General features: G+C 50.5%; 6 protein-coding genes across 6 annotated transcripts; 4 read left to right on the top strand and 2 right to left on the bottom strand.

Moving 5' to 3' along the window:
• Positions 1 to 2,813: 2,813 nt before the first annotated feature.
• N7496_000790 (uncharacterized protein) lies at positions 2,814 to 4,776 on the top strand (the record flags this gene model as incomplete). The annotated part of the gene is made up of 5 exons (XM_056693721.1): positions 2,814 to 3,299; positions 3,364 to 3,739; positions 3,795 to 3,925; positions 3,986 to 4,202; positions 4,262 to 4,776. 5 exons carry the CDS (start codon positions 2,814 to 2,816, stop codon positions 4,774 to 4,776), a joined length of 1,725 nt encoding a protein of 574 aa, XP_056560450.1.
• Positions 4,777 to 5,609: 833 nt separating this feature from the next.
• N7496_000789 (uncharacterized protein) lies at positions 5,610 to 6,353 on the top strand (the record flags this gene model as incomplete). The annotated part of the gene is made up of 1 exon (XM_056693720.1): positions 5,610 to 6,353. The coding sequence occupies one exon, from the start codon at positions 5,610 to 5,612 to the stop codon at positions 6,351 to 6,353; it is 744 nt and encodes a 247-aa protein (XP_056560449.1).
• Positions 6,354 to 6,726: 373 nt separating this feature from the next.
• Positions 6,727 to 9,286, bottom strand: hxB (putative molybdenum cofactor sulfurase protein (HxB); the record flags this gene model as incomplete). The annotated part of the gene is made up of 2 exons (XM_056693719.1): positions 6,727 to 9,131; positions 9,187 to 9,286. 2 exons carry the CDS (start codon positions 9,284 to 9,286, stop codon positions 6,727 to 6,729), a joined length of 2,505 nt encoding a protein of 834 aa, XP_056560448.1.
• Positions 9,287 to 11,105: 1,819 nt separating this feature from the next.
• On the bottom strand, positions 11,106 to 11,758 carry N7496_000787 (mitochondrial 54S ribosomal protein mL59; the record flags this gene model as incomplete). Its single annotated transcript, XM_056693718.1, has 2 exons — positions 11,106 to 11,147; positions 11,204 to 11,758. The coding sequence occupies 2 exons, from the start codon at positions 11,756 to 11,758 to the stop codon at positions 11,106 to 11,108; spliced, it is 597 nt and encodes a 198-aa protein (XP_056560447.1).
• Positions 11,759 to 12,083: 325 nt separating this feature from the next.
• N7496_000786 (putative mRNA splicing protein (Prp39)) lies at positions 12,084 to 14,493 on the top strand (the record flags this gene model as incomplete). The annotated part of the gene is made up of 4 exons (XM_056693717.1): positions 12,084 to 12,152; positions 12,218 to 12,433; positions 12,515 to 12,618; positions 13,101 to 14,493. 4 exons carry the CDS (start codon positions 12,084 to 12,086, stop codon positions 14,491 to 14,493), a joined length of 1,782 nt encoding a protein of 593 aa, XP_056560446.1.
• Positions 14,494 to 15,214: 721 nt separating this feature from the next.
• prp28 (mRNA splicing protein PRP28) lies at positions 15,215 to 17,770 on the top strand (the record flags this gene model as incomplete). Its single annotated transcript, XM_056693716.1, has 3 exons — positions 15,215 to 15,505; positions 15,585 to 17,548; positions 17,617 to 17,770. The coding sequence occupies 3 exons, from the start codon at positions 15,215 to 15,217 to the stop codon at positions 17,768 to 17,770; spliced, it is 2,409 nt and encodes an 802-aa protein (XP_056560445.1).
• Positions 17,771 to 18,161: the final 391 nt, after the last annotated feature.

Genomic DNA, 18,161 nt, shown 5'->3' with positions numbered 1-18,161 from the left:
ACTCAGTAAAAGTGTGACAGTAAGGTAAAAAAACAACATAGCTCCCACCAGTTATACACCACAGTCAACTCTAACCCAACAAATCACAACCGATCCTTACCTCTACTCTACGTCCCCATTCTCCTTCACCTCCTTCCCCTCATTGATGAATCTGATAGCTATTGGCTTGTCAGTATCTTGTTCCAAATCCAGAAAAAGGGGCTAACATACCAGACCCAGCAAGCGCAATCGTATCTGCATTGACCTGCGATTGCCGGTCATGGTCGGTGCTTCCCTCCTGCGCCAACTTCCGGCACCTATTCCATCCATACCTAACCTTCAAAAAGCTAGGACCGTCCACATCCTCCGACTGGCCCCCAGGACGTGTATGTGTGAGCTCGTGCAAAATTACCTTGTCGAGCAACGAGTCCACATCAATAGGGGTAAGCAAGGTGTGCATCTTCGACAGCGCTTTGCTGACTGTCTCATAAAACCGAGCTTTCTTTTGGGCATCCTTTAAGGTATTGGTGTCGACGGATTTCATCCAGTTGATGAACCATGGGCAGAGCTGAACTTGTGACGGCTTGTTCCTGTCATCGGGTACCCAAGTGTAGGCTACGTTAGGTGCGAGGCCTTTGCATGTCTCGAATGACTGGTCCTTCTCGAGAACCTCCTCGATATCTATATAAATGTTAGATTCAATAGGGAGGTGGTGAGTTTTTGTTGACTTAAGGACCTACCCTCATCGAACCAGCCGTCAGACCTTTTTTCGAAGCGATCGAAGCCACAGTAAATCACGATCTGCTCAAGTATCAGCGATCTGAATCCGGTTTACACATAACCTAGCCCTGACTCGGCTGTATTAGAAGTCTTACCGTATTGCCGTCTGGAGTCTGGTTATCCTGACGATTATTTGCCCTGGCGAGGGTCCCCATACGTGCTGTTACAGTCAGCAAATTGCATCAAGGGCGAAGACATAAGAGTAGGCGGAAATACTTTTCAGTAAAGTCAGTCGTTCTCTATTTGGCTCTTCTCCGTCTTTCATAAACATCCACTTGATCACATTGCGGAGGTTGGCACTGTGCTGGCCGAGGTCCTGATTGGAGAGGATCTTGTTGAGTACATCGTACTCATTGCTCGCCATGTGGAATGCACTGTCCACGGCAGTAGAGACCATGTCACCAAGTTCTGCAGAAAGTTGTTATTGGAAGGTCAATAGGAATATCTTGTCCAGCTTACCATCTGTTCGGCATGACTGATCAAGCTTCCATGACAGAGCATTAGCACTGGCCAGGAGGCCAAAGGCACAAAATAGGCCTTGAAGGAATTTCATCGTCGAGTATCAGACAAGAGCAACGAAGGAGATAAGGTGAAGTAACTTGGGGAAAAGGACTGACAAAGTAAACCAGCAGTGTCATCGCACAGCGCGAATGGTAGTATTTTATATCTTCACCAATATAAAGCGGCATCCGGTGATCCTCGACCGAGTGCAGAACATCCACCCAACAACCTGAACTGCATTACCGCGATGTTTCATCTATGCGAGGGGCGGTGCATCTACAGACGGGATGAATATCGATTGCTAAATTTGTCGTGTTGGTTCTCCCGTATGAAAATTATCGCCCCTGGGTGGTAGCGGTTCACTTCTCTGCAACCGGCCTATAGAATCTCCCCGCAGAATTATTTAGTGTTGATATCGGAATATGCAGGGTCCAGTAAAGGCATCGTTTTGCGCATATTTCAGCAGAGCCAAGAGAATTTATTGGGCGCCTTACCAGGCCCTGATCCTTCGCTGAAGCCCCCACTGTTTAAAGACCCCAAATCTTATGCCCCCAATTTTGAAGCATCCAATGCCGATGGCCCTAACGATAAAGCCCCAAAGTAAAAATAAAGGTACCAGGGCTAATGATGGCTGTGTCACTCTGTTGGACACCCTAAGCATAGGCCAAGACCCTGCAGCGGGTGGCTTGGGATAAACATAATGAGACTGTGACGATGTGGGGTCCAATGTATAAGGAAGGGTCTGAGCGTACTTCTATTAGTAGTATTGTATCATCACTTATTGTCGATCTGACTTCATTCTGTATGTCAATGTATGTCATCAAAATCCCTCAGATGGGGCTAAAGGGCCAAATTGTGCAGATACGATGTTGTGTTGGATGCAGCTGCTGTTCAGGTTGATACTACTCGGGCAACCAGCGAGAAGGTCAACAAAGAAGATCTCGAGCAGTGTTGGACTCAGCCTCGGGCTTGTTTTGTGAAGTTATCGTCTTCCTCCGATGATGAGGGGCTGCGTAAGGAAGACCGGAAGTATAAAGTATATCGTGTCCTCCGCTGTAGTCGTTGAAAGAGCCAAGTGACAATCTCTCAGATTCCCCGATAGCCATGAAGTCTCTTCTTATAACACCTTTTTTGATTTCGGCAGCCTTCGCCTGGCCGGTCGAAGTACCACCTCTGGAGACTGAGGCTCCAACCCGCGTCGAAGAGAGAGGGGTCGGCCAGGTAGCCGCGATTATACCTACAACCTCTGGGCAGATTGGAATCAACCCTGTTCTTGTGGATCCAGTGTTCGTCATATTTTTGTCTATGCTTTCTTTAACATGTTAGTGCTTGTGCTAATGAACCCTAGTGAGACAGGAGGACCATACAATAAATTCTTCTCGGACTATGTTGACGACAAGGGCAACGTAAGCGTATCATCACACTAATTTGTAGTCATCCTCGCTGATAATTTCCAGTGGAAAGCAAAAGACACAGAGCACATTACCCAAGTTCAAGTCACAACTAAAGACAATAAGCCCACAACAAAAACCGTGACAGCCCCGGTAGCCATTATGACAGGACCTAACGGTGACCTAGACGTCCTCATGGCGCCCAAGCTCCAAAATAAGCTGGGCGATATGATGGGCAAGGTCCCTGCATGCTCGAACAAGCGAGAAGCAGCGTGTGGAATCACCAAGTTCCTCGAGGACTTCAAAGCTGACAATTCCGATGTCATCAAAGCCCTAAACGATGCCGTTAAAGAAATTCAATTCCTTAGTCAGGACGTGCTCAAGGCTCTGGGTACTTCTGCCACCGCACAGGAGGCCCAGATGGTTGCGACTGGATTCGGTGGCATCAGCTTGGTCTGGATGGCTTTCCATGTCTACGCAAAGAACCATCTCCCACTCGCCTTTGGGATCAAAGACCCGCCGAATAACCACCTACCCACCACAGAGTCTCCTCCTGAGGAGCCCAAGAAGTGTCCGTCAGATGCGCCGAAGGGAAAGGATGCTCCACTCTGCAAGGACTGCAAGGGTGACAATCATGTTTGCCAGGATGTATGTCTCTCGTCGTCTCCCCATTTATTTCTGGTGATAAATCCTAATTATCTGACTCATATAGGGTAAATACAAATATTGTAAATGTCTCGACGTAATGAAGCCGGTCTTCTACCCGTACGACAAGGGGTGGTTCGACGACCAGGCCGAGGCAATCAAGTACGCGCTTGCGCATGTGGACGACAAGCCTAAAGTGACCTGCTCCGACACTGGGTACGACAAGGCTGTCGCTGTCGATGTTTCTTTCCTCAACAGCCTGTCCGATAAATTCTGCAAAGGCGACTCGAAGAAGGAGCGCCACATGACGCTTGCCGGTAACGACATTTCATCCGATGCGTATAAGAAATACACATTTGACTTTTCATACACCCCACCTAAGGACGTGAACGAGAAGTGTGATACGGATTGTCCGGGGGCCATCAAAGCCATGGCGGCTGGCTGTAAGTTTCCCCAAATATTAGAGAGTGACGCTCTACTAAGTATTTGGAATAATAGGCGAGGGACTGGACAGCCATAGCGTGCAGAGAGGAGCAAACGTGACTCTTCCATGCGGCGCGGAGTATAGCTACAAGATCAACATCCCTGACCACCCAGACCAAGCGGACATTACTTGTGCCAATAAAGGAGTATGTGCTCTGTCTGTATGATGATCTCAAGGTCCCCGCTAATGTGTGTTTCAAATTCAGGACTACAGCAAGGCTATCGATGTCGACGTCTCCTTCTTCAAACGCATGTCCGAGAATTTCTGTGGCAGGGACCTCACCAAAAACCCTAAGCAGGACCTGACCAGCGCCGACATCAAATCCACTGCCTACAAAGGTTATACTTTCCACTTTGAAACTGATGGGAGAACTGATTGCCTGCCCGACTGCAAGGCTACTTTCGAGAAGATTGCTCCAAAGTGTAAGCCCAACCCCCACTCTGACCTACTCAACCCTCTAGACACTAATGAAGCAATACAGGCCAAGGTCTCAACAGCCACTCAATCCAGCCATCTGGGGATGCCAAGTTTGCCTGCGGTACCAGCTTCAGCTACAAGATCGAGAAGTCTGACCAGAACCCACCGACATCGACACCAGGAGACAAGCTCGGCTCGGTCAAATGCCATGGCGCCGACGACTTCGGCCAGCACGCGGACATCTCCCCCGACTGGCAGAACTCGTATACCGGGTGGGCGTGTGCGGGCACTGCTCTTCCTGATAAAATGATGGACGAAAAGAGCGATCCCATTGTGTGGCAGACGAAAACAAATGATGCCCCATACTATTACTCGATCTCATGGGTCAATGGTTGCAGGGGGTCAAAGCAGAGCCCTTGGGCCCCGTTGGGAGATCAGAAGTTCCCGGATAGCAGTGACCAAATTACCTGTCAGAGGATGCTGAGGAAGGATTTCACAGATTGCAACAATGGGGGTGTTGGTGGATATAGGGATGCCGGGTGTTTGCGGTATGAGTTCAAGGCACAGTATACCAAGTAAGGCGAAGGATGGTGGTTGGGAGGGAAGAGACTTCGAGTATATAGGCGTGGTAGGATTTTTTTCAATATTGATTTGTTTTGTTAATCGAAGAGGCCCACGCGAAGCGATGTCCTGCACCAATATTAGTGGTTAGCCGTAGCTTTGAAAGGGGGATTAGGGACACTTGTAAAAGAAAGCCGATTCCACCCACCGAGGCAGAGAAAATGGCAGTTATTCAGTTATTCAGTCAGTAAACTGACCAATATAATTCGTCTCGCTTCATCGTCCCAAGCTAACTAGTGATATAGCTGATAAATACCGCCAGCAGTGGCTTGGCCACATTTCTTTGTCGCCCATCTTAGGAAAAGCTACGATTAGTCCGAGAACAAATTCCTTCCATAATCTCGCTACACCAAGATCACGGGCCTTATCCATGAGGAGAAGAGTGGTTCTGATTTGCTTAGATTATGGGTACAAATTTACGAATCGGGGTGTCAATAAGTTAAGGTTTTGCCATGGCGCTGCAGGGTCAACTACTTGGCTCCGATTTGGTTTCTATTCAACACCACTTTGGGCTAGTGATTAACGACAGTACTCACTACTACTGGCTGAGGAATAAGTGTCGCTTCTAACTTCAACTGACCCTTCTGCCTGGTCGCCCTCGAGGATTGCCAGTTCGGCAGGGACCCTGAATCTCAAGTTCTTTGTTTGCTCATTCCTACATGAGGACGCTACTTTCAGCTCCAACATGCTTTTGATTTTAGCTGTTTTTTCCCATGAGTTGAGGAATGTACGGCCATTTCTATCTCCCTGTGCATGAAAACCACCTTCCTTCGCGAACCTTTTCAGATAGGATGGACATGGGATTTTCAAAGAAGTATCTGCCCGTGCCTGAAGCAGAACCAGATGATGATACTAGCAGCGATGCGACTGTGACGAACCGCCGACGGCGTCACTCAACCTCGCTATTTTTCAAGCAAAACCTAGCCGCAATCACCGTCAGCAGCCTCCTTCTCATCTTAATCCTGCTAGTCTTCACCATCATCGCTATCCTCACATTCGAGCCTCTCCGTGAGATTCTCATCGTCAAATCGCCCCAATTCAACTCAGGCGATCTGCGCGGCCAGAGACAATGTCTCCCAACAACCCCTCGAACAACACTCTCCTGCGGCAATTCTACGGCTGAAGCTGAATCCCTAGGCTGCAAGTACGACCCGCTGTCCGCGTGTTGGCTTCATCGAGAGTGTCCGCACTACTATTCTAAGGAGTTTGAGACGTTCAATGCTGGCAAGCCATTCATTTATTACTACGATGAAGCTATGACCCGCCAGATGAAAGATTTTGATGAAGTTGGACACAATACTCAGGGGTTCTATTGGACTTCTTTGCGCGAGCATCTGGTACATTGTCTGTATCTTCTGAGACGTGGACATGATGTTCATATGCGTGGAGATCGACTTGATGATATGCTTGCTAAAATGGAGCATGTGGATCATTGTACGAATTTCTTGGCTAATTGGTTTCGGCGACCGGATCCTGCGTTGGATTATCCGGTTGGTACGCAGGGGACGACAAATTGTTTCATGTCTTGTAGTTGAGGGAGAGGGGGGGGGTCTGTGGAGTGGATCTTTTCTTGAGAAGCAAACTCAAATTGGAAATGCGAGGTTGTGCTATAGCTTGCCAGATTCTGTATCGTTTGACAGTATATTCAAACCTTGATGTTTTGATTTGGAATAGGAGCTGAGAGAAGGCGAAGCTGAAAATGGCTACCTATATCTAGAGAAATTGCATCTATGAATGAGCATGTTGAGAAATGAATTTCGGGATATTGTACTGGTATCAAGCAGACGCTATCCAAAAAGGTTGAAGAATTAAATACAGTGACAGCAGAATTGTACAAGATCAAGCGATGGGCATAATAATCCCTCCAAGTTCCGAGGAATCTTCAAAATAAGAGTCCGGCCCACGCAATCATTCATCATGGTATACAGGCACAACAACGTCTCCCACCATGACTGTCCGATGGTCTGGTTGTGACTCAAAGCCCTCTGTCTCTTCCGGGGCAAGTGCTGCATATTTGCCGAAACAGACCTTGCCATTTACATTTCTTGTTTTCGCAAGTGTAGAAAACGGCTCCTCACTTCGAATACCTGTAAATTGGTCGATGCATACCATTTGGCATCTTTGACAAGCATCCAAAACATCGACTCGGAGCTGATCTGGGCCGATGCGAATAGATGACCAGTGGTCCTCGGCATAGGGCTGTTCCACATCTCCGAGTTGGGCAAGCCGTTCGGCAACGACGATATTCCCTCGGAAAACGTCTGCGGCAACGGCCTTGCTTCCACCAGTGCCGTGTTTGTTGTTGGCCTTGATCCTTTCGTTGAGGCGGTTGACGGACGAGCGTGAGACGACTAGAATTGGCATCTCATTGGAAAGCAGAAGAGGGTTTGTATTCGTCTCACGAACAGGAGGTGGAAGTTCGGGCGGGAATGAGCCGGGCATGATGAGCTTTCGGAATCTGTTTTTCCATGTACCAGTCATGCGAGGCGGTCGTGAGTATCGGTTGGCAGTTTGAGGTGGGAATCTGGCGAGGGTGCAAGGGACACCCAGGTAGTCGGAGAAGAATGCAGATACTACTGGTGAAGAATAAGCATGTAGGGAGATTTGATCGCCGCAGACCATAGATGGCCGTTTGCTGTTTGTGCATAGAGATGTGGAAATGAGACTGGTGTCTTCCCAACCAAGTGAGATCTCGAGGCTCACTTGGTCGGTCATCACACCGCAGGTGATACGCAGGATACCCCGGTCAAGATCGATAGCAGGACGAATGAGAGCCATGCGTGGGTACCTCTTTTGGTTTAGAGCTGCACCAGTTCCCTGGTGAATCAGACACCATTCTCGGTCCCAAGCCAGTCCTTCTCTTTTGACTTCCCAGCGCTTACCCTCTGGAACTTTGAAGGCACCACAGCTTTTGATGGGGAAGACAGAGAGACTTTCAATGTAGAAGTGACGTCCAACCATGTCAGTCTCCTCGAGGGGTGGATTCAAAGCAACGACAGGAGGAATCCTCTCCACATAGAACTCTTCAATAAAGTCAACGACAGAGTCGATATCCTTCATATTTGTCATTGCGCCAAGACTGACACGCAGGACACCCGTTGGTCTTCCACCGATGATATCATGAGCATCTCCACAACGTAGACCGGTAGAGTAATGGCGACGCAAATCTGCGCCCGTCCAGCCAAGAGCGCCTGCAGTACCTCCAGGGTTGCAAACCGACCCAGTTCGTATTTGAATATTCTGGACGGTTGCTAACTTCTCCACCTCAGTCTTGGGAATGAATTCACCCTGGCTATTTCGTATATTGAAGGCAACTATGGGCCCTTGGGTCTTAGTACATCCATAGACAGCGTTTGTCTGATAAATCTGGCACACGTTTGTCTGATTCCAGTGAGTCAAGACAGAGATTCGGTCAAAGAGTCGCTTGGCGAGGAAGGCAGTGTGCGTGGAAATATTTGCCATCGAGCCATAAAGACGTTTGTGGGTATCGAGGGCGGCGTCGAGAGCCACAATGCTGTGGAAAGGCAAAGTACCATCTTCAAGGCGATCATGGATAGAAGACTCCTTCTTTGCATGCCATTGTGCACCTGCTGCAATGACCATGTCGACGGTGCCTCCGCCAAAGTATCTGCGCCTCTCGAATACACGTGCAGCACTCTTTTTGACGATCAAAGCTCCCAAGTCTGGGAATCCGAAGATCTTATAGAAGCTGAGTGCGGTAAAGTCGGGCGCCACTGCGCCGATATCAAGCGGAGCCGTCGACACGAACGAAGCAGCGTCAAGTAGTGTGTATACATTGCTACCGCTTTGCCGGGCTGCCGAACGCACTTCCTTGCACCATCTGAGAGGAAGGCGACGGCCGTTCAAATTTGACTGGCCCGGGAATGCGATGAGCTTGGGCGCCTTTGTCTGAATGTCGGGGAGTTCAGAGATCCAAGAATCTACTTCTGTGTCGCTCTGAAAACATTGGTGTCCCATTTCTGCCAGCTCACGTACACCCACAAGGCTAGTGTGGGCATCGGCATGGTAGCCATACCAAAAGCCGCGATGGTCAGAGTCCCGCAGAGAATCGGCGAGTAGTTTGATGGCCGCCGTAGCATTAGCCACAAAGACGAGATCATACTCTTCGGGATCTGCGTTGAAAAATTGGAGAATTCTGAGGCGAACATCATCTGTCCGCTGAGTAGAAAGCTGCGATGATAGAGACATTGAGTGGGGGTTGCCGAATATGTTTGATGTCATTTGTCGAGAGAACTCCTCGATCATAGACTTGGCATATAGCGTTGTGCCAGCATGATCAAGGTATGTCGTCTCTACAAGGCACACGGTCATTATGAGGGTCATTAGAATGAGGTAAGGTATTCATACCATTCAACAAGGGATACTCCTGTTCACGGATGGTATCCACATCCGCAGAATAACCGTAGCTATAGCCAGCCGGGGAACGTTCTGTGCTTGAGGGCTCCATGGTCATGGAAGAAAATGGAAAATGGAAGAAACAACGGGTGCTGTATGTGCTTTAAATCCTGGAAATGCACCCTGCAGATCCCTGCACGGGCAAAGAGTGGAAATCAATGTGGTGGTCTTGAGCAAAGCGGCCCCAAAGAGGTTGCTAGACGATCGCTTTATAGCCCCCACAAGCAGGGCATGAGTCTGAGGCTGACAATCTGTTAGTCTCACAGTTGATGAAAGTATTGCATACAAGTATCAAAATAGGCATCCAGGAATAGCCTGCATATTTGTGCAACAATGGAATAATGGATAACGGGTTTCGAGGGAACTGAGGGGGTGTACAGCAGATAAGGCGGATAACTATAAACGATCGGAGCTTACCGACAAGGATGATCAAGCGCGTGAGTAGGGGTGTGAACCTCTCTTTTTCAGGCATCCAGATCCTCTTTCAGGAAATAATAGAAGCATCCATCGGGAGCAGCCATTGTCTTTATAAAGAAATGGGGTTGGCAAGAGGGGCGGAGGTCGAGCAAGGCGGATGAAATGATCAGCTCCCCCGCATACACCAGTGGCAAGTCCAGGAACTGGGTCATGTGACATGGACCCTGCCGTTGAGGCATTGTCCGCAAAGGGAATGAGGTTAATTTACTCTTCCTGGCATGTCCACCCACGAATCGGGCATTTGAATCCATGAACTTCATGAATATCAATTCAGTTTGGCAGAGCTGAGGTAGCATGGGGCCGCAAATCACCGGTGGGGCCGCGAATCGCCGCTAGCCCCCATATCTGACAGCCTGAGTTCCCGTCTATTTCAGACTGGACATGAATTTTAGCTACATCTTCCCCTGCAGGATTGTATGTCCGAACAGCGACCCACCAACCACGATCCTACTCCACAAAGCCATTAACCACGAGCCGGTAGATATCACCCTGTATCACATCGCATCGATTCACTTCTCTCAAGGCCCGGAGATTTGGAATCAGGAACCCCCGCGCACGGGGCGCTCTCGACTAGGTGTTCTCCTGAGCCTGGATGTCAGCTTACACAGGATCTAACTTACAGAGCCGCCTGACAATGGAGTAGTACAATATTCGAGACGGGTGGAGACCTAGAAGGTTGGGAGCCGCGGCGGCTCATCGATAGTAAGCATCTAAGTTGAAGGTCAGAAAAAGCACATCTTCGTCAAGAGCACAACAATGGCATTGTTGAACTTGACGAAGACCGTGACATAAAGGAATCAGATAACTAAGTTAATCTTGCAAGGATCCGGGATGTTGACAAATACAAATTTAGTCCTTGGCCCCCCAAATGCTAGTGTTAAGGAGATGCTGCTATATCAAGAACAAGGGCCGGGGTTTGGGGGCCATCACATCCAAGACTAGACTATAGGTTCCGTAGGTGTTCGGTTCAGCTCTAGTCAAGTAGTCAACCGGTCCAATATCACGCCGGCTGGGAATGGCCTCCACTTGCATAGAGTTTCTTCAAAAAGCTAACGCCTCTCGGCTAAGGTAGAATGAAATGAACCTCAATGTTGATTTCCTGGTGACTTTATATGCACACAGTAGCGAGATGGCTTGAGCTTAGCCTCCCGAGTATCATCGGGCGAAATGCCCACGCTGTATATTGTACAAGTGTTGAAAACAAAAAAAAGAAATAGCGCAAATCAAAGAAAAACTCCCATCCCAAACCCCTGCAATGATTCATACAAATGCTTCTGCCGAGGGGATTCCACACGTGATGGAATTGATCGATGGCGCGGACAGATATGGCAAGAGTGGACCAGCGAGAAATGATCGAAAGAAATAAAGCAATATTTTCACATGGAGCGTCCCATTTACCGCTTCGGCCACTGTCTCCAGCCACGACCATGACCTCTCTACAAGAGAAAGTTAGCTCTGTTCCTGTGACCCGAATGCTTCGAAAGATACGCACCTGCTTCCACAACCGGATCATCTCCGGCATTTCGACCATCGCCTTGCGACGCTCCTCGAGTCTCGCCTCCATTGTCCGCTCCCACTTGTGACCCTTGACCTTCTGGCCGATACCAGTACCCTTGATCCGGAGACCACGTTCCGCCAGCTTGGCAGCCTTGTATTCGGTGGACTTGGGTCCAGGGGGCAAGAGTGGCTCGACGTTGTACTTAATAGCCAGCTTGACTAGATCGGCCTGTTGTCGCAGCCCGTATCGGGGACCAATCCACTTCTTGGAGTTGAAGATCTTCCGCGGCAAGAATGGGTTCTGGTTCTTGGGGTCGTTGTACAAGAGCGCACGAGAGGCCGAGAAAGCCTCGGGGTCTGGTCGGTGAGCACCCTTCGCATCACGGTCGGGGGTGTAGGGCGAGGGAAGGGTCTGGTCGGCGGAGGCTTCGCCCTCCGGAGCAGTCGGACGCGGAGCGACCAGGGAGGAGTAGATCTGGGGAGGGTAGCGAGCGAAGAAGTTGCGTAGGCGGGTAGGCAGTGCGCCCACGTTCTGCGTGATGGAGGACATCGCGGTCGTCAAGGGGGGTTGATCAATTGAGGCCGGAGATGATCACGATGTTTTGGATGATGAGCAAACCGATAAAAGTTGAAGCCACTGGCCGCAACGCACTAAACCCCGACGGGCGGAGTTGTGGCCTTGTGGCCTCAGGCGGAGAGACTTCCCATCTCGTCTTTTCCTTTGGCGCCAGTTTTCCGTTGCTGGTTTCAGCCTCATCATCCCTTTACACCTCCCATTTTTATTGCCGGCACTGCTCTTATTTATTGTCGCTAGGCACTTTACCTCTATCTGATACACTTTATTTCCTGTGCGCATACCCAGAATCCCTGCCATCATGGCGGACTATCACTTTGGAGGCTCAGAGGAGGAGAACGCGGAGTTGAGGAAGCTCGAAACCGAACTGGTATGTCTGAAGCGTGCACACGCCCGTGCCTTGTGTTTCTGATATTTACTAACATTTGCGCATAGGTCGACGATCCAGATAACTTCGAGACCTGGGAGAAGCTTGTTCGCGGCGCCGAAGCTCTCGAGGGTGGAATCAATCGCAATTCCAACCCCCAGGCGATTACCACCGTGCGCAACGTTTACGATCGCTTCCTTGCCAAATTCCCTCTTCTGTTCGGATACTGGAAGAAATATGCCGACCTAGAATTCTCCATCACTGGCACTGAAGCCGCAGAGATGGTATGGACCCTTGCCCCAGCCCCCCGCTTTTTACAACTTCAATTCGCAAAGCGTCGCATTTACTGATAAGACGACCTATAGGTCTATGAAAGAGGTGTTGCCAGTATCTCCCCATCGGTGGATCTCTGGACCAATTACTGCTCCTTCAAAGCCGAAACTTCGCACGATGCCGATATCATTCGAGAGTAAGTAGAGAAAAGCTGGTTTCCTTCCCTTTCCCTGTAACCCTTACCAATACAGCTCCCGAAAGCCTGTATGATGCCGATTGTGTTTGAAAGATGGATTTATGCCGGAAGAAACCACTGCGGTTCCATTGATGATGGGTGAGAGAAATCATCACCTTACCACCCAGACTCAACTGGTGTTTACTTCTCACCCATGGCTCAGTCAGGCTGCTTTCCTTCTCCACATGAACAAAAGACCTTCTTCCTCATACCTGGACAACACACAAGGAACAATTTCGTTCGATGGCCCCCTTTTTGACCTTTTGCGCAAAGCACTGGCTGCTTTTCCCATGGCTTGCTCACCCTCGTTACTTTTCGGGCCTGTCATACCGTGACAGAGTGATCACCCAGTTTGCCCCATCATTTCTTCCTCACCCATACCTCCCACTCCTCCCATGTTCCAGCAGTGATTTTGATCTTTCATACTAACTGTAACTTCATAGTCTTTTCGAACGTGGCGCTAGCTGTGTGGGCCTGGATTTCTTGGCTCATCCCTTCTGGGACAAGTATATCGAGTTTGAAGAACGAGTCGAAGCCCAGGACAAGATCTTTGCCATTCTTGGCCGGATCATTCACGTCCCGATGCACCAGTATGCCCGGTACTTTGAGCGTTATCGCCAGCTCGCCCAGACTCGCCCTCTGGCTGAGCTAGCACCCACAGAGACCATGTCCGAGTTCCGATCAGAAATCGAGGCTGCGTCCTCTCACGTTCCCCCAGGTGCCAAGGCTGAAGCTGAGATTGAGCGCGATCTTCGACTGCGTGTTGACAACTACCATTTGGAGGTGTTCTCAAAGACGCAGACCGAGACTACCAAGCGCTGGACCTACGAGTCGGAGATCAAGCGGCCATACTTCCATGTGACAGAACTGGATGAAGGTCAGCTCACAAACTGGAAGAAGTATCTTGATTTCGAGGAGTCCGAAGGTTCGTTCAGCCGCATTCAGTTCTTGTACGAGCGCTGCCTCGTGACATGCGCCCACTATGATGAGTTCTGGCTCCGTTATGCACGATGGATGGCTGCTCAGTCGGGCAAAGAGGAAGAGGTGCGAATTATCTACCAGCGCGCCAGCTACCTCTATGTCCCCATCGCAAATGCCACGGTTCGACTGCACTATGCGTACTTTGAGGAGCTGTCAGGCCGGACAGATGTCGCCAAGGATATCCATGGGGCTATTCTCATGAACCTCCCCAGCCACGTTGAGACCATCATCTCTCTGGCCAATCTTTGTCGGCGTCACGGTGGCCTTGAGGCAGCTATTGAGGTATACAAGACCCAGCTGAACTCCCCGCAGTGTGAAATGGCCACCAAGGCTGCGCTCGTTGCTGAATGGGCGCGTCTGTTGTGGAAGATCAAGGGAGCCCCCGATGATGCTCGTAAGGTGTTCCAAGATAACCAGCAGTACTACCTTGATAGCCGGCCCTTCTGGACTAGCTATCTCATGTTCGAGATTGAGCAGCCCACGAGTGCTGAGATCGAATCGACTCAGTACGAGCGCATCAAGCAGGTTGTCTCTGATGTGCGCTCGAAGAGTACCCTTCTTCCCGAGACTGTCAAGGAGCTAGTGCAAATCTATATGGCATACCTCCTCGAACGAGGCACCAAGGATACTGCCAAGGAGTACATGACCCTGGATCGTGAGGTACATGGCCCGGCCTCTGTTGCTGCTGCTCGGACTGGAGGCACTTTTGCTGCTCCTCCAGTAGCCCCTGCTGATGCACAGCCCGCCGTCCCTCCCCCAGGCCAACAACCCACTCCAGACCAAGCCGCTGCTACTGCCCAAGCCTATGCTGCTTGGCAGCAGCACCAGAGCCCTGTCAACGGCGCATCAGCCTAGGCTCATGGCTTCCAGCCAATTCTGATGCTTTATAATGGCCTCAGCCCTCCTCATGTCTCTCTATGAATACTTTCATCCCCCGACGGTCCCCTTACCCTGCCGTCTGCTTTTGTCTTTTTTTTGCTTGGTGTTCAACACCTTCTCAAACTGGGTGGGTGACTTCCTTTCCATGTAGCATCATGTTCTTGCCAATTCCAGGCATCGTTCTCGTTTCCCTCAGGTTTGTTAGCGATTTTGGTGCGCCGAAGAGGCCCTCATTCCCCCCTAAGTGGTCTTACACACGGCCACTACTTTCCCCTTTTTCCTTACCGGTACCCCCTTTGTGATTGGAGCAAGATAGGTGGTCCCATCCGGATCAATTGTACTTTAGTTACCCATTCAATGTGATTTCGCTCGTGTTTCGAGTATCCATCCTTGCATGCCAAATATCTAGATCCTGTACGGTAGGGGCTTGAAGCGAATGATCAGCATAAGTTGAGGGAGCTGTTGCTCGTCATTGTCTTAATCCCTTTAGCAAGTCTTCTGATTCCTTTCTTTTCCCCTGTATTCTCGATCATCTTTTACGATATACCCTCGTGAGTGCTTAATACCAGTTTGGTTGCACGTGACCACGCGTTTGGCCCATCCCGACCGCCGTAGAAATTCGAGATGGAGATGCGTTCATCGCTCATCTCGCCGCCCGTTCCTCATCGCATCATTTTGCTCTCGCTTCTGGGCAAATATGGAAGGCATAGTGACCAACGGCTCAGCCGATGGCCCCCCTGGGCCTTCCCCAGACCTTATCGAGCGCCCACCAACTCCGCCTCCACCTCCTCCTGAGGACGTGGGTGCTCCGCCGCCACCTCCAGATACTGGAGTTCCTCCCCCTCCACCAGAAGATGCGCCGCCCGCGCCTCCCATCGAAGTCAAGAAGAAGAAGCTGGGATGGGGGGCGAAGAAGCCAGCCGCAGCTCCACTGAGTGTGGAAGACCTCATCAAGAAGAAGAAAGATGCGGACGCGGCAGCTGCCAAGGTATGTCTGCTCTACGAATTTATCATAGCAATCGCGAACCCCAGATTCATCTGCTAACCTTTGATTTGTATTCCTACAGCCGAAATTCTTGTCTAAAGCACAACGTGAGAAACTTGCACTCGAGAAACGAGCAAAAGAAGTAGAAGCTGAACGGCAAGCTAAGGCGTCCTCCAACGGTGCCACTCGCAATGGTGTTCCATCCGAGTCGCGGCCAGTGAGACCAGTTGAATCGCAACATGATCACCGAGATTCAGCTGGACGAGTCCCCACCGGGCCACGCGCCATGCGCGGCGACATCCCCACAGGACCGGCTGCGTCACGAAATGGACAGCCACAACGGAACCGCGACATGGAACCACCGTCTCATCCGAGGTCGAAGAATCCCAAGGGGGAGAAGCGGCCGACGGAGGAAGATGAGGCTACGGCACAAGCAGCACTCTTAAAACAACGATACATGGGGACGGAACAGACCTCGAACTTCTCGGCACAAAAGAAGCGCAAGCGCACCACAGACCGGAAATTCAATTTTGAATGGAATGCCGAGGAAGATACTAGCGGCGACTACAACCCACTATACCAGAGCCGACACGAGGCAAACTTCTTTGGTCGTGGCCGCTTGGCAGGATTTGGAGATGACGTTGCGGATAACATGGTGCGCAAGTATGCGCAAGCACTGGAGACCCGGGATCAGGAGTCCGGTAGCATGCGAGCCAAGGAGATCTTGGAGATGGAGCGTCGACGCCGTGAGGAGAGCACGCGGAATCAACTCGATAAGCACTGGAGCGAGAAGCGACTGGAACACATGCGCGAGCGTGATTGGCGTATCTTCAAGGAAGATTTTAACATTGCTACCAAGGGTGGAAGTGTGCCTAATCCCATGCGCTCATGGGAGGAGAGCCAGTTGCCGAAGCGTTTGCTGGAGCTCATCGATCGTGTTGGTTATAAAGAGCCCACCCCCATTCAGCGCGCGGCTATTCCAATTGCCCTTCAATCGCGCGATCTCATTGGTGTCGCTGTGACTGGTTCCGGTAAAACAGCTTCATTCCTGCTCCCACTCCTGGTTTACATCTCAGAGCTTCCACGGCTTGACGAGTTCGAATGGCGCAAGAACGACGGACCATATGCGATTGTCCTAGCGCCTACTCGTGAATTGGCCCAGCAGATCGAGATTGAGGCTAAGAAGTTCACACAGCCACTGGGCTTCAACGTCGTCAGTATTGTCGGTGGTCATTCGCTCGAGGAACAAGCGTTCAGCCTGCGCGACGGTGCGGAAATCATCATCGCCACTCCTGGTCGTCTCGTCGACTGTATTGAGCGCCGAATGCTCGTGCTCAGCCAATGTTGCTACGTGATTATGGATGAAGCCGATCGTATGATTGATCTCGGTTTCGAGGAACCCGTCAACAAGATCCTCGACGCTCTTCCAGTCACAAACGAAAAGCCCGACACGGAAGAAGCCGAGAATCCACGCGCCATGAAACAGCACCTCGGCGGACGAGACCGGTACCGCCAAACAATGATGTACACAGCCACCATGCCCGTGGCCGTCGAGCGCATCGCGCGAAAATACCTCCGTCGTCCGGCTATCATCACAATCGGCGGCGTCGGCGAAGCAGTAGACACAGTCGAGCAGCGCGTCGAGATGATTCCCGGCGAAGACAAGCGGAAGAAGCGACTCGCCGAGATTCTGTCCTCCGGCGACTTCCGACCCCCGATCATTGTCTTTGTCAATATCAAGCGTAACTGCGATGCTATCGCTCGCGAAATCAAACAAATGGGCTTCTCGTCCGTTACTTTGCATGGTTCCAAGACGCAAGAGCAGCGTGAAGCCGCACTGGCCTCCGTTCGGAGCGGTGCTACCGACGTTCTGGTCGCCACTGACCTCGCTGGTAGAGGTATTGATGTGCCAGACGTCTCACTTGTCATCAACTTCAACATGGCTACCTCTATCGAGAGCTACACCCACCGTATCGGTCGTACCGGTCGTGCCGGAAAGAGTGGTGTTGCTATTACCTTCTTGGGTAATGAGGATTCTGATGTCATGTACGTTATTTACTCCCCTTCATACCCCCCCTTGTTTTGGTCAGTCAGTCAACTAACTCTGTTTACAGGTACGATCTCAAGCAAATGCTTATTAAATCCCCGATCTCTCGTGTACCCGAGGAATTGCGGAAGCACGAGGCAGCACAGTCTAAACCAACGCGCGGTCAAGGCAAGAAGATCGAGGATAGCTCTGGGTTTGGAGGGAAGGGTGGATGGGCATAAATGCTCCTGGAGACATTTGTATTATTTGAATCTATACCATCCCCTGACTGCTTCGAGCCGTCGGGGTTTTAACGATGTTCTTGATGAAATCGAGCGGGCTTGTCCTATTCCATTTGTTCCGCCTATTCTAAGACTGTAGGGCGGTAGGAATCAGCTTTACGATAGAAATGCCTTGTAAAGCAAGAGAACATCATACATAGTGCTGTACGAAGTGTGTCCAAAGTAGAAAATTATCCATAATATTCATTCTAGCTCTAGTTAAACTTTTCCCAGTAATGGTAGTAGGTGATTCTATGCCAGTCAATAAGTTGAGTAGAGTGTGGAGATAGCAAATGAGAGCGCTAGAGGCGTAAAAGAACACAACCCGTGTGCCAGTGCCTAGTATTGCTTG

Source organism: Penicillium cataractarum, assembly GCF_028827025.1.
Source record: "Penicillium cataractarum strain IBT 29864 chromosome Unknown utg000001l, whole genome shotgun sequence".
NCBI lineage: Eukaryota > Fungi > Ascomycota > Eurotiomycetes > Eurotiales > Aspergillaceae > Penicillium > Penicillium cataractarum.
This window is presented reverse-complemented; position numbering and strand designations above follow the sequence as displayed.